Source organism: Aspergillus alliaceus (assembly GCF_009176365.1).
Source record: "Aspergillus alliaceus strain CBS 536.65 unplaced genomic scaffold BDW43scaffold_40, whole genome shotgun sequence".
NCBI classification, from domain to species: domain Eukaryota; kingdom Fungi; phylum Ascomycota; class Eurotiomycetes; order Eurotiales; family Aspergillaceae; genus Aspergillus; species Aspergillus alliaceus.
The window spans coordinates 176,137-188,843 of NW_022474723.1; the positions used below are offsets into that span (position 1 = coordinate 176,137).

Consider the following 12,707-nt stretch of genomic DNA (forward strand, 5'->3'; position numbering starts at 1 on the left):
CAACTGGGGGGTTAATATTTAGTCCTATTGGCTGATCAATGGAATCTAAAGCAAATTCCATGTTGCTCTTCCGTAACATTAACCTACAGGTCTGCGGAAGTAAGTGCAGTCTTAACCTAGTAGTCTTATACAATCATGTTCTATGCTACAGTGATACATTTGTATACATCCATTTAAACAAATTAAAGAGGAGAAGATATTATTCCCCTAGACATTCTCCCCATCGAAAACCGGTGAATTCCACCTGAGCCGATTACGCTTTGTTTGCCACTTTCTCTTTCAAGAAATTCTCAATGAACCCGGCCGTCTGGTTGTCCATGAGCATGTTGCCGTTGGCGTCCCTTCTCGCATTAAGGCGTTCCTCTTTTTTGGCCCGTAATAGAGCCATAAGTTCACCCTTTGGTGTCAACAAAGACCTGCTCTGAAGGTACTCCTTTCTGTAATCTTCCATCTTCTTCGCCTCAACCCACTCCGGATCGTGTCGCGTACGGTATTTGGAGAATTTATTCCGAAGCTCATCCATGACACTAGGAGGGAACGGCGCATAATGCAGCGATGGTGTCCAAGTTGGTGTCTCAACTTCCATGCGTAGCGTATCCCACTCTTCGTCCTTAAATTTGGGAGGCTCACTGCGAGGCCATGGAATTTCAATGTTTTCGCCGGTAATATACCTGGTATGTCTAGGGGTATCTGAACCATGATCTCGTTCAAGGATCGGCCCCCCTCCGTAGACGTGTTCAACCAAGACGTCTCGCGTCTGTCCAGTGGCCGGATCGTCAAGGGCAACAACGAGTCGGACGTCATCTAGAGAGATTGGCATGGGAACTGGAGAGACATTGCCCTTCTGTCCGCTCTGAGAGGCAAGCCAGCTCGGGAGATGAACATCGGCCTGTGAAAAGTTGAGTCAGACAACAGCGGAGATACTGTTAGGGTATTGCATCATACCACGTTGAGATCTTTCACTGTAATCGTTTCAGATTCTGGAGATACACGGATGACCTCATTGATCTTGCCCTTGTCGTGGCCCTTCATAACACACACTCGATCTCCCACAGCGATATTGATATACTTCCTCCGTAGGTGCTTGGGGACAGTCGGTGGGTTCATTACCTGTGCGTCCAGGGCACCAAATGTTTTTTTCTCCAGACTTATATCGTGTCGAGGTGCGACAGGTCCGCGGAGCCAGTCATCACGTCGTCGTTGTCTCTCGGAGCGAATGTTATCGAGTGTCGTGCGGTTTGCAGCGAACTGTTGTCTTAGGAAGTCTTTGGCTTCTTGACGTTCATTGCCTTTAGCGGTCCGAATGACCTTCCGCTGAGCTTGATTCCTTGCCACGGCCGTCCTTCGAATAATCTTCTGCATTTTGAATTGGTGCGGTACCAGCAATGGCTGAGCGACGTTCCCGCGGAGTCTCCAGATCGGAGGATGCTCCGGGAGGGAAAATTGAGGCCGTGTACATCACGTGATACGTCGGATTCGCCCAAGGAACAACGAGCCAATGGGGATATCCGATAGTTGTTTCATGGATAACATCCCAACTCCTAACACTAGGTATTTAGGTACCAGTACTGGTAGACACTAGAGTAGTCGGGTAATTCGTATAGACTGTACAGTACATAGGGCTCATCTCTCGTCTCTGCAAGAGTGTATGGAAACCGCATGACACAAAATCAAACTGGAAAGTTGGAATCTCGTGTTGTGGCCCCCCATCTATAATTTACTGGGCTGCAGTCTCTATGTGCTATCCCGGAGGATCATCACGGTTGTACCGTATAGACACCTATACCCACACAAAGCGTAAATAGTAGGTCAAAATTAAACCATTTGGTAAGATGACCGTCATGCCGCTGCATAAAATTAGAAAAGAAGACGGAAGTAGCTTTGCGGTGGTGCAAGTTTGAAGTTCTCTAATATGATCACTCCCCGATAGGATAGTCTTGTTACAAGAGAAAATATTAAATAATTATAAGGAGGTAAGTTAGTGGAAGATAGTTTTCTAAAGTCTATCATACCCTATAGTAGTGTCATGGATAGATCTGTTGAGCAACGCCAAGTGGCTTCTAGGTTCCAGGCATGATTGCCATGGTTGGAAGGACAGAGTTACTTTGGCGCAGGAATTCTAGGGTCTGGATCTGGGGAATCCAGATAAATCCCATATATGCAGAGCCACAAAGAATGGTCTAGCCTTACTATCGGAGAGCAAGTCCACTCCAGCGCCACAACTATCCCTTAGGTCCGGACCGCACACTTCGAAGGCGTACGTGTATCACAGGTTGCTTTATGGCTCTGTTGCATATCACCGAGAATTTTTGTTTTCTTTTACCCACCTATGATTTTGATAGGGTCGTGTGTCGAATGCCAGGGGAGTCCCGTTCTTAGCTAGGCGTCATTGGAATCCACCTTCAGCTGAAAGGATGCATATGCACCCTTTACTTTGTGTACAAGGCTGACTGGACCCGATAATGTAAGAATCGTAAGACGAGTCGAATCCTTTCTTGGCCTTCCGGGACATTGCTCTTTCATGATAACTGTAACAGATAGTCTACACCACTTCGGGGACTTTCCCTTGTAACCTAGCAAATACTTGCTACAGTAAACCAAGATACACAAGGGAGTGACCACCAAAAATTGCGTCAGTCAAATTGTCAGGATACTTGTCAGGTGCTGTATATGCTGTATGCTGCAATGCATCATTTGAATTACCATTGAAACAGTAAGAATGCGGCAAGTGTGGCCCAATGAACTCTTATAGACAGCTCAAAAGGTGGACCAACAAGCATGATTGCACATCGGACTGAGTCACTACCGTTACCTCGATAAAATAGAAGTAAGAAACATATACACCTTGCTGCAAGGCGTCTCCTACTTTTGGTTCAACCGCATCCCAGGAGTAAGCACAGCCGGAAGGTGGCTGTAATAACCACCCCCGAAAAATTTGTTCTCAGTGAATCCTGTATCTGGTACAAGTCGTAAAAGAAATATTACCCAAAATATTTCCAGGATATTAACACGTGAGTTGTATGTGATTGATTGACCATTGTACGCCATAGGAGTTAAGTTTCCAGCTTGAACTATCGTTGTATTGAATTGCTGGTACTGTTGACCTTAAGTACAGTACAGTACCTAAGGATTTTAAGGGGCGCATCCCGTGCACCGCCACGTATTGTCTGGTTGATGGTTAATATGGCAGACTCCCGTTGTTTTTGGGGGGGGGGAAACACGCCCCGGGGACCTGTATGATGATGTGATCATATATATATTCTGGTCCAGTCTAGGCAAAACAAGCTCTATTCTTGTCCGCAGGGCCCGGGGTATTTTAGGTTGAATGATGCCATTGATCAGTGAACTTGCCTGATATGAACATGACCAGTCTCTTTCATCTTCTATTTTCCGTTGATAAGTTAGGAGTTAAATGCTTATGAATGGGGAAAGGTAGGAGAAGTTACGAATACGACGCTTTTTCTCCCTCTTTTCTTTGAATGAGGAACCACGACCGTAGGTTGCCTTTATTATTACTACCTAGGTATTATTTCGCGTAAACGACCTTCGTCAAGCGAATCATGTCCTTAACAATACCCATTGGAAGACTAATATTAAGAATGGAGCCATAACCGATAAATCCGAGCATACAAGGTGCCCACCGGTTGTCTAGCCGCCGACTTATAGTTGAAGGATTGACGTGTCCACGCAATTAAACCTCCTAAGTTCTACTGCAACATATAGTACGGAGTACAAGCCTTACAAGTTCCATGATTTTTCTGGTGGCTGAATAACTATTCTGCTTTGACATCTGAAGCAATATTAGGTAGGTATTGATTCTATTCCTTAAGAAATTTGGGAAATTTTAAGTGGATCTCGGTCTAAGTATGTTCACAAGCTCATAACTCAAATTAACTTGAAATTAAATTACTGTACATACAAAACTTCCTATGAGGTACTGGGTACGGTGCTTTCTGCTAAGGCGGTAAGCGGGTGGTGGACACCAATACGGTATTGAAATTACAACAGGTTGAATGACCAGCCACGGTGGCTTCAAACAAGAATGGGAAGCCAACAGGAAACTAGGCATCCAAGAAAAACAACAGAATATTGCAACATGAACATGTGAGCCGGAGGAGGGAAACAAACATAAGCGTGACTTGGGGGCTATAGAAATTAAGCTGTTGCTTTATTGCTTCCATTATGTTACTGATAAATCCGTATTTTCAAATATTCTTCTTTATTTTTATTTTTTCCCTAAGAGGATAGAATGTTTGAAGGGTGTAAAAAAGAAAATCCCCCAAAATTTTCTAATTAAAAGAAAAGTAAAAGAAGAGAACAAACCAGCTCAGCCACATAGCATTTTATCTGGGTGAAATATTGGTTGTGCCAATCGTTTCAGCGTTTCTTAGTCTGGTTTGGTTACTTAGTCAACTTGGGGAGCCTCACCTGAAAGGCCAGTCGGGGGGAACGAAACGAGAGAAGAGCCAACGCCGATAGCCTTCGTTCCCATACAGACCATTACCCTTCCCTTTACTGTCTTCCACCACCCCCATCCGTGAATCATCCTTCATCTTAAGCTCCCCCGGAGACCATTATCTGTTATTATCCTTTTGACTGAGTCCATATCCTAAATTATCCCGTACTTTTGATTCTTTTATTTTCGTTGCTCTACTCAACCCATTCATATTTTTTTACCGTCTTTATTCCCTCCCTCTCCCTATAATTTAATCAGTACCGTTGCACCTGCACCGTATGTGATAACCCTTTTCCTCGGGCGCCTGACTTGTCCCCTTCTCAGCTTTCTAACTTTCCTCTCCGCCATCCACCCAACTACCGCAACAGCTTCCCCTTCTTCTCCTATCACTTGCCACTCAACTCCCTTGGGATTTATTCACTCCGTAATATTGGTTCTCATCATTTACTGATCCTCTTCGCTTCAAGATGGCTGAAATCCGCCGCAAGCTTGTCATCGTGGGTGATGGTGCCTGCGGTAAGACTTGTCTTTTGATGTAAGTGTCTCTCTACCTACGATATTTCTCTTTCCAGACAAGAAAAGAGTGCTGACGTCGGTCTCCTTTATGCAGTGTCTTCTCCAAGGGTACCTTCCCTGAGGTTAGTTTTCACCAGATACCCAATCCAACCTGTGATATCTCCCTGTCCGGCCTAGGACGCGTCAAACTGACGACCACTTCTCTCAGGTCTATGTCCCCACCGTCTTCGAGAACTACGTGGCCGATGTCGAAGTTGATGGCAAGCGTGTCGAGCTTGCTCTTTGGGATACGGCTGGTCAGGAAGATTATGACCGTCTCCGTCCTCTTTCGTATCCCGACTCTCACGTCATCTTGATCTGTTTCGCGGTTGACTCGCCCGATTCCCTTGACAACGTTCAGGAGAAGGTAAGTTGCCCTGAATTATACCTCTTACGAAGCAAAAAGATACCGAAAAGGGGCTTCAACTGCGAAGAGGACTGGACGGAAAACTAACCTTGTTTTCTAGTGGATTTCCGAAGTGCTTCACTTCTGCCAGGGGCTCCCCATCATTCTCGTTGGTTGCAAGAAGGATCTTCGCAACGACCCTAAGACCATTGAAGAGTTGACCAAGACTTCTCAGAAGCCGGTCACCTCCGAACAGGTTTGTACCCTATAGAAGCCAAAAAAATATTGGAAACCTCTAACTTTCTTTCAGGGAGAGGAAGTTCGCAAGAAGATCGGGGCCTACAAGTACCTCGAATGCTCTGCACGAACCAACGAGGGTGTCCGTGAGGTCTTCGAGGCTGCCACCCGGGCCGCCCTCTTGACTAAGACTCACAAGAAGAAGAAGGGGTGCACCATCCTGTAAACTAGTTTTGTCTCCTTCACAAAAGGTCTGTGTTTAATGCGGAGATTATATGAACGGATAAGGGTCTCGACTATTTGGTTGTTTTCTTTTACTCAGAAGGGGTCCTCCGTTGGCGTGTTCCGATCTGTGCCTGGATGCGAGTGTGGATAGTGATTAATCACGGGCACACGAGGCTTACGGGATTATCTGGCTATGCAGTTGGTGGACTTTTTTTCTATTTTGCAGACTTCTTCTATTTTATTTCTAGGGAGGCGTTGTCTTCATAACCTTGTGGGTTTTCTTCTCTTTTCCAGCTCCCCGTACGCCTACGAGGCGGTTCGATCACTATGGCAGAGGATGGCCATTTCGCTGGCAGGAAAACAGGGTCATCACTACCTGAATAGTGCAGATCGGAAATGAGCTATTGAGGATGGCGTTTTCTCGTGTGTGCCCCGTCAGTCAATGATCTCCAGGAGGTTGATAAAGAAAGTCGGAATTTCGTGATACGATAGATGATTCCTATCACTTCGGATTTCCCCAGCAGAGTTCTTATTCCTTTGTGTTGATTTCGGTTAAGAGAATGCATGGATTGATTTCGTCTTTGGATTTTGGCCAATTTCTTCAATGTTCTCCCCATCTGCTCGGGTTGCTCGTGCGTCGGCAATCGTTGGATGGAGCCAAACGCCATCGTCCCCAAATTATTATCTACTAATCAATGCACATCCTATTCATTTGCCGTCCGCATCTGCATGCTCTTCCTGATGTCATTGTACCCTGTCTGCTATCTCCCTCCCTGATACATATTCGCGAAATGCATGAAGCGCATTTTATCTCCGAAACCTCGGGAGATTCTAGCTAGTATCTATTATCAGTAGAATACCGGTAACTCAATTACAGACACAGGGGCCGAACTATTGATATGATACTATTGATAGTAACCGGTGGACAGGGCTACGTAGGATTGCGTTAGGCTAGCATGCCTAAATATGGAAATGACACCCTGTTGAATAGGGGAAAGGAGGATCAATTAAACTGGCATATGAGAATGAAATTTGACAGGCCCTTGGCTCCCTTTGTAGCTAAGTAGCGGGACTTGTTTGACAACGTTTGATGCCTTGAGTATGTAGGGATGGCTTTTTTTTTGGCCTAATGTCTCCCTGTTTAATGCTTCAGGGGTAAAAGTAAGACACTCCAAGGATAGCCAGCGCTCCTCCCATGAATTATATATATAGATTTCTAGTATTACGACTTACACGGTACGTGAAAACAGGAGACAGGAGAAGAAAAAAGAAAAAAAAAGGCCCAAGTCAATTGTATTCATGTTTTCATTTATTCAAACTGAGTATATTTTCAATATACCGTCTGGCGTCTAGACCTAATCCCTCAACCAGCTTGCCTGGTCCCATATCCGATAGTCCCGGCGAAGTCGCACCGCCTAGATCCCGGAAGAACCGAGATCCGCTACTATTAATGCGAGCATGCGAAGACGCCGAGACATGGTCGCTTGCCCTCCGAATCACGAAAGCCTCCTGACGAGGGTCATCGGGATGAGATGTGCTGCTGTTGTTACCGGTTGGCTTATACAATGGGTCAGACATGCGAACCCAGACGATCCACCAGCCCCGACTGGTTTTGCAGGTTCTTTCTAGTTCGTGCGGTCGGGATCGCGTTTCTATGTAGGTGCTCAGTAAGCGGTGGTGGATGTTGAGGCTTTCGACACGGGACCAGGGTGTTGTGCTGGATTCTCGGGGGGCTCCTAGAGGGGAGAAACCGAGATCGGGGATATTGGGGATTGAAGAGCGGATCGTTAGATTTGTTGGATCATAGACTAGATCGTAAACTGGCTGGTTCTCGGCTGAAAATCGTTGACTGATGTCGAATGCATTTCCAGATATTGAGATTCTAACTGCTGCATTTGCTGGCGATGTTGACCTGCCGAGTGATTCCTGGAGAGGATATAGCTGATTGTGGATATTGTCATAAAGAGATGGGTCTGCCAGAGATGAAGTTTGAGGGTCGAATAGAAAGGTGTATATGAATGGCTTGTGCTGCTTTCCCGTTAGTGGAAGTTGCAAAGGCCTAATACGAAAAGGAAGACTCACTATGTAGACCACTGCTCGTTGCTGTATTGAGCCTGGAAACAATCGGTTTTTAGCATTGCAGTCAACAGGATTCAGCCATGGCGAATACTGACTTGTTGGGTTTTCTTCTGATGGAATTGCTAGGTGCATATGTAACGTCCTCTGAGTTATCCTTTTATTCAATCTTTCGGTTGAAGTGTTTGCCGGATCAGAAGTATCCAGGGGTTGATTATTATAGCTGGCTGGCACATTCTGTAGACCAATGATAAATTTACCTCGGTTTCGAGGTTTGGGAGGAGCTGCAGATTTAGAAGGGCTCTCTTCGGGCGCCTCTTGAGTTCCAGTAGGTGATACTATCTGTTTGTTTGCGCCGACCGAGTCGTCTTCTCGCTTCAGTGCTTCAACGCGGGGGTGTGGGCTAGGTGTTTTGGACATGCTCCATGGTGAACCATATCCTAGAGTGAGATATTTCACAAATGTACCAGCTGTAAACCCCACCCAGTCGGTGCCTTTGTCACTTCTTGCAGGGGAGCTTTCACCACTTGAATGCGGACTCGCCCTAACGGATCCTGGCTGAGGCTGGGATGGTTGCGATGCTCCCATCACAAGCGGGCGTGGTATACCTGGAGAGAAGCTGCGATCCATGTCTTCCCGCGGGGAATGTTCTCTGCCTTGCGACATGACATTGGCCTCTTTTACAGAACGGCCTCGTCGTCTCCGGCGTTTACGACGCCGTGGTGATGTTGGGTCTTCACCCACTCCATAGGTGTCGAAGCCGTATCTGTAGATCCACTCCATCCATTGTGAGATGCGTACCACAGAAGATCTGGAAAGCGTCCCTACACCTGAGAAGATAACACCATCTGATGGTTGCGGATAAGTGTTTGAGCCAAGCCATTGACCTTCATCGTCGTCATCGCCAGTAAGGTCTGCCGATAGGTTTGCGGCTGTAGCGTCCTCGCCAGCCGTGTAAGCATCGCCGAACCGAGAAACCACTAGGTCCACAAGGCCATCTGTCCTTGCTACAAAGTCTTCGAACACCTCTCTCTCCCCGCTTCCCCACTCTTCCTCGCCAACTCCAACGCCAAGTTCGCCTCCCGCAGAAAGCTTTATGCCATTATAAACGTCCACAGCAGGATTCCCACTTAAAAGGACGTCCCATTTCCAAGCAAACTGCAGCCAGAAGTTCTCTAGAAGGGCGCACAAAGTGGACCTGCCAACACGCTGGTATAGAGCGTCGAGTGTGATGTCATGGTGGAGGAGGAAAATGGAATGCGCTCGGCGTAGTTGCTGGATTAGAAGATGCGAAGGACACATCTCCCGCGAAGAATAATAAAATGAGGGTGTCTCTGAAGCATTGCGCTGCGAAGAGGACCCATTAGAGGGGTCGGTTGGAAGCCGAGTCAGATCAATGGACTATAACAATCTTAGCATTGAGCGTTATAGCATGTTCCTCAAGGCCATGCTTACAGATAAAATCCACCAATCTTTTTCGAGTTCGTGTAGCACGATAAGCGATTTGTCTGTCTCCACGTAGTCCACAGCCTGTCCTCTTGAAAAGTTCCTACGCCAGTTATTAGCATAGTCCTGTAGCGTTTTGAAGCAGCGGTCCCCACCTGGCGAAGCTCACCATGCCCTGCGCCAGTCCTATCTGGCGTAGTCTTTTATTCCACTCATCACTAGATTCTTTGTCATCGTTTTGAGTCGCAGATCTTTCACCTCGTTGCAGCCGGTCTGACCTGGAGGTATAGAAGACGACCTGATCGTGAATAGTCTCGTCGGTCGATCCGAGGAGGGGGTTGTATATAGTTAGGAATGCAAGTTGCGCCGGAACTACCGAAGCAAAGTCGCTCACTGACATCGCATCATTCTAACATGAGCCGCAACTCACAGTCAGCGGGCGCAATAGACAAAGATGGGGAATATCTCGCTGATCGGCTTGGGGTTGTGATGCGGTGACATCACGTGCTTGTTCGAGTGATCGGAGAGCTTTCCGGAGCTTTAGTCTCAACCGGAGAAGTAGGTATGCTGTAGCAGCTCCTACGCTGTCTTCTGCGTCATGTTTCTCCCTCGGGGCCCCGGGGCGCTCTGTTCATACAGACGCGCTGGAATTGGTCAAACTTTCGCGTATCGATTCTTTGCGACAAGGTCCTATGAGCCCCTCAGAATACTCTTTTGCGGGTCCGATGAGTTCAGCATAGCTTCCTTGAAAGCTCTCCACAAGGAGCAATTGGACCGACCAGATCGGATTTCCTCCATTGACGTTGTCTGTAGGCCTGGTAAAAGGGTTGGAAGAGGCTTGAAAAAAATACGGGAGGGTAAATAGATTCACAAGATTCAGAGATACAGGGCTTAGCTTACATTACTTTTACTAGTTCCCATCAAAGCCGCCGCGACGGACCTTTCGCTCCCGGTTCATGAAATAGATACCTTCAAAGGGTGGACGGTATTACAGAGATGATTCGGGGTTCTTGATGTGTTACTGACTCTGTTAGCCACCTATATTACCTGGGGGACCCGTCAATCTTATAGTAGCTGTATCCTTCGGTCTATTTGTGCCTCCGCGAATTCTTAATGGCGCAAAGTACGGGGGTCTGAATGTTCACCCTTCTTTACTTCCCGAGTGAGTATAGATGAATAGCCGATGTGTGTCTCACACGGAAATCTAACTAATTATAAACAGCTTCCGTGGTCCCGCTCCCCTTCATCACACTCTTTTGGCTGGTAGAACCAGGACTGGTGTCACTTTGCAGACCTTAGATCTTAAGAATTTCGACCATGGCATCATTTTACAGCAGACGCCGCCACCCGGATTTGAGATACAAAACCCCGAGTCATGTACCGTGCCAGATCTGCTGGACATTGTTGCCCCCAAGGGAGCCGAGATTCTTGTTGATGGTATTCAAAAGGGCCTGTTTGTTCCTCCGGTAGAGGATGCTGGCTGGCGCTTGCCCGAAGAATCTGAATCGCTGATACATGCAGCCAAAATTAAGCCTGAGGACCGCCATATCAATTGGGCAAATTGGACCTGGTTAGATATCAGCAGGCGGACACGTGTATTAGGGCCTTTATGGAGTAAGGCTTTGGTAGCCAATGATGCTTCGGCTGACCTTCCTTCACTTCAATACCGCCGGGTGATTTTCACTGAAATAGAGGAAGTCAAACCGATGAAAGGTAGCGAGGCGTATGCTATCGTTCCAGGCCTGCCCTTTGTGGATGGAGCTCACCCCGTTGAGCCTCGGCAAGGAAAAGGCGTCTACGTATTCACACAAGACGGTAAACTTCTCCGCATCAACCAAATGAAAGTTGAGGGTGAACAGAATGCAGATGCCCTTCGAGCCGCTCTCAAGGCGCGGATGATTGGTGATCGAACATTCTCCTCGAACGGTTCTGATTATACCCCATTCTATAACCCTTTGCAGTAAAGCCACAAGTGGGAACAAAAGTGCCATTTTGAATGTACAGTTTGCATAATTGGTATCAAGATACCTTTAATATATGTTCTGCGATTATAGTGCTGGAGAGAGTAGTACTAATGAGCAGGTATTCTCGTGAGCGAGGTTTTACTCTCTGCCGGCTCTGTAATGTATTGGTGATGACAAAGGACGCGATCGCAATGTTATTGTACTCTTGATTTCGTAATATATGGTATAGAAGTAGATCGGTTTCCTAGGATTTGACCGTTTTAAGCGATGGCTTTGTGTATATCTACAGATACAAGTGCAATGTAAAAAGCTAATAATTCTTTCGAGACATTTAACGGACTTGCCATGTTCAATCTACAAGCATAGCAACGTATTCCGTCTTTCTCATGCCTTTCCACGCTCTCCTTCCCTCCAACGCGGGCCATTGGACAAGGAAACGATCAGCAAAAGGCAGCAAGATCTTACCGGAGAGACTCAAGGTCGTCACACGGGCCCATGATTCTATGAATATCGTACGAAGTTGGTAGTCAGCCGGTGTTAAACATCCCCCCTGCGAGGCGTTCTTTAATGAAAAGAAGCCCCTAGCATAATTGTAGAGACGCAGAAGCCTAGCAGCTAGTATGACACACACCGCGGTAGCAGGTCCGTTCGTAAGAATTGCATCCGGATAAGGGGAGGCCATTGACGATGGAAGCGGTCTTTGGTCAGCATAGCGTCCGCGCAAGACGAGAAGGCAGGCCCAGAAGGATCTGAGTGTGGAAAAAGGTGCCGTTAGATATGATTGATGCACGCGACGCGCGCGTGGCACAGTCACAATTGTATAGGATTCCGCAAAGTTGTGATCTGTCGCAGTTGCTTTTCGAAATTGGTTGAGATATTGGGTTTCGAATTCTACCGCTTTTGTGGCACTGATGTTATCCCCGGAGCTCACAATATATGTGCGATAGGTATACTTGGATGGGTCGAGCTTCATGCGTCGTAACATGGAGAGCATTTCTGCCGTATGTCCTCCGCTGCCTAGGACGATGAGAAGATGGGTGGGAGAGGTTTTCGAGCGCCATTTGGGAATGTTAGTATTTTGTGAGATGAGTAGGCCAATGATAAGGACCTGCAACGAAACAATATGGATATTAGCCACATATAAGGAGGATGAATAAGCTGCATATCGACCCAGAGACTTACAAATGCAGTTGACAAGCTGATCACACATCCTAGGATAGAGATCCAAAGAAGGCTAATGACGTGTAACTCAATCAATGCCATCGTCTTTGAAGTTGAAAGCTGTGAAAAGGCAAAGGGAATGTGACTGGAAAGCAGAATTTTGTTAGTCCGCAGCTGCAGGTGTCATCATGAACAATGGTTGACAGAAAAAGGAAACGAGTTGGACATAATCCTGAGCGGG

The 12,707-nt window shown here is 46.8% G+C and overlaps 5 protein-coding genes across 5 annotated transcripts; 2 read left to right on the forward strand and 3 right to left on the reverse strand.

Annotated features, from left to right (window-relative positions):
- Positions 1–166: 166 nt before the first annotated feature.
- Positions 167–2,059, reverse strand: BDW43DRAFT_157622 (mitochondrial 54S ribosomal protein uL24m). The gene is made up of 2 exons (XM_032038552.1): positions 946–2,059; positions 167–889 (listed from the first exon to the last, which is right to left on the reverse strand). The coding sequence occupies exons 1-2, from the start codon at positions 1,360–1,362 to the stop codon at positions 254–256; spliced, it is 1,053 nt and encodes a 350-aa protein (XP_031897542.1). The 5' UTR covers positions 1,363–2,059; the 3' UTR covers positions 167–253.
- A 2,864-nt stretch (positions 2,060–4,923) lies between these two features.
- On the forward strand, positions 4,924–5,820 carry rho1 (Rho family GTPase RHO1; the record flags this gene model as incomplete). Its single annotated transcript, XM_032047674.1, has 5 exons — positions 4,924–4,991; positions 5,067–5,094; positions 5,181–5,378; positions 5,479–5,613; positions 5,668–5,820. 5 exons carry the CDS (start codon positions 4,924–4,926, stop codon positions 5,818–5,820), a joined length of 582 nt encoding a protein of 193 aa, XP_031897543.1.
- Positions 5,821–7,022: 1,202 nt separating this feature from the next.
- BDW43DRAFT_157731 (uncharacterized protein) lies at positions 7,023–10,198 on the reverse strand. Its single transcript, XM_032038554.1, has 5 exons — positions 9,497–10,198; positions 9,351–9,444; positions 7,994–9,296; positions 7,902–7,933; positions 7,023–7,847 (listed from the first exon to the last, which is right to left on the reverse strand). Exons 1-5 carry the CDS (start codon positions 9,739–9,741, stop codon positions 7,125–7,127), a joined length of 2,397 nt encoding a protein of 798 aa, XP_031897544.1. The 5' UTR covers positions 9,742–10,198; the 3' UTR covers positions 7,023–7,124.
- Positions 9,858–11,333, forward strand: BDW43DRAFT_157729 (methionyl-tRNA formyltransferase). The gene is made up of 4 exons (XM_032038553.1): positions 9,858–10,198; positions 10,256–10,326; positions 10,376–10,503; positions 10,564–11,333. The coding sequence occupies exons 1-4, from the start codon at positions 9,940–9,942 to the stop codon at positions 11,303–11,305; spliced, it is 1,200 nt and encodes a 399-aa protein (XP_031897545.1). The 5' UTR covers positions 9,858–9,939; the 3' UTR covers positions 11,306–11,333.
- A 321-nt stretch (positions 11,334–11,654) lies between these two features.
- Positions 11,655–12,568, reverse strand: BDW43DRAFT_313746 (glycosyltransferase family protein; the record flags this gene model as incomplete). The annotated part of the gene is made up of 2 exons (XM_032047675.1): positions 11,655–12,413; positions 12,488–12,568. 2 exons carry the CDS (start codon positions 12,566–12,568, stop codon positions 11,655–11,657), a joined length of 840 nt encoding a protein of 279 aa, XP_031897546.1.
- Between the last annotated feature and the right edge of the window lie 139 nt (positions 12,569–12,707).

Excerpts from the sequence above, each read along its gene's own strand:
- BDW43DRAFT_157729 (XM_032038553.1), top strand. The coding sequence starts at position 9,940 with ATGTTTCTCCCTCGGGGCCCCGGGGCGCTCTGTTCATACAGACGCGCT. Across the intron at positions 10,327-10,375 it reads ATACCTTCAAAGGGTGGACG|CCACCTATATTACCTGGGGG; the intron begins GTATTACAGAGA and ends TGACTCTGTTAG. Across the intron at positions 10,504-10,563 it reads CACCCTTCTTTACTTCCCGA|CTTCCGTGGTCCCGCTCCCC; the intron begins GTGAGTATAGAT and ends AATTATAAACAG.
- BDW43DRAFT_157731 (XM_032038554.1), bottom strand. The coding sequence starts at position 9,741 with ATGTCAGTGAGCGACTTTGCTTCGGTAGTTCCGGCGCAACTTGCATTC. Across the intron at positions 9,445-9,496 it reads GGCATGGTGAGCTTCGCCAG|GAACTTTTCAAGAGGACAGG; the intron begins GTGGGGACCGCT and ends TAACTGGCGTAG. Across the intron at positions 9,297-9,350 it reads AAGATTGGTGGATTTTATCT|TCCATTGATCTGACTCGGCT; the intron begins GTAAGCATGGCC and ends AGATTGTTATAG.
- BDW43DRAFT_157622 (XM_032038552.1), bottom strand. The coding sequence starts at position 1,362 with ATGCAGAAGATTATTCGAAGGACGGCCGTGGCAAGGAATCAAGCTCAG. Across the intron at positions 890-945 it reads CAGTGAAAGATCTCAACGTG|GCCGATGTTCATCTCCCGAG; the intron begins GTATGATGCAAT and ends AACTTTTCACAG.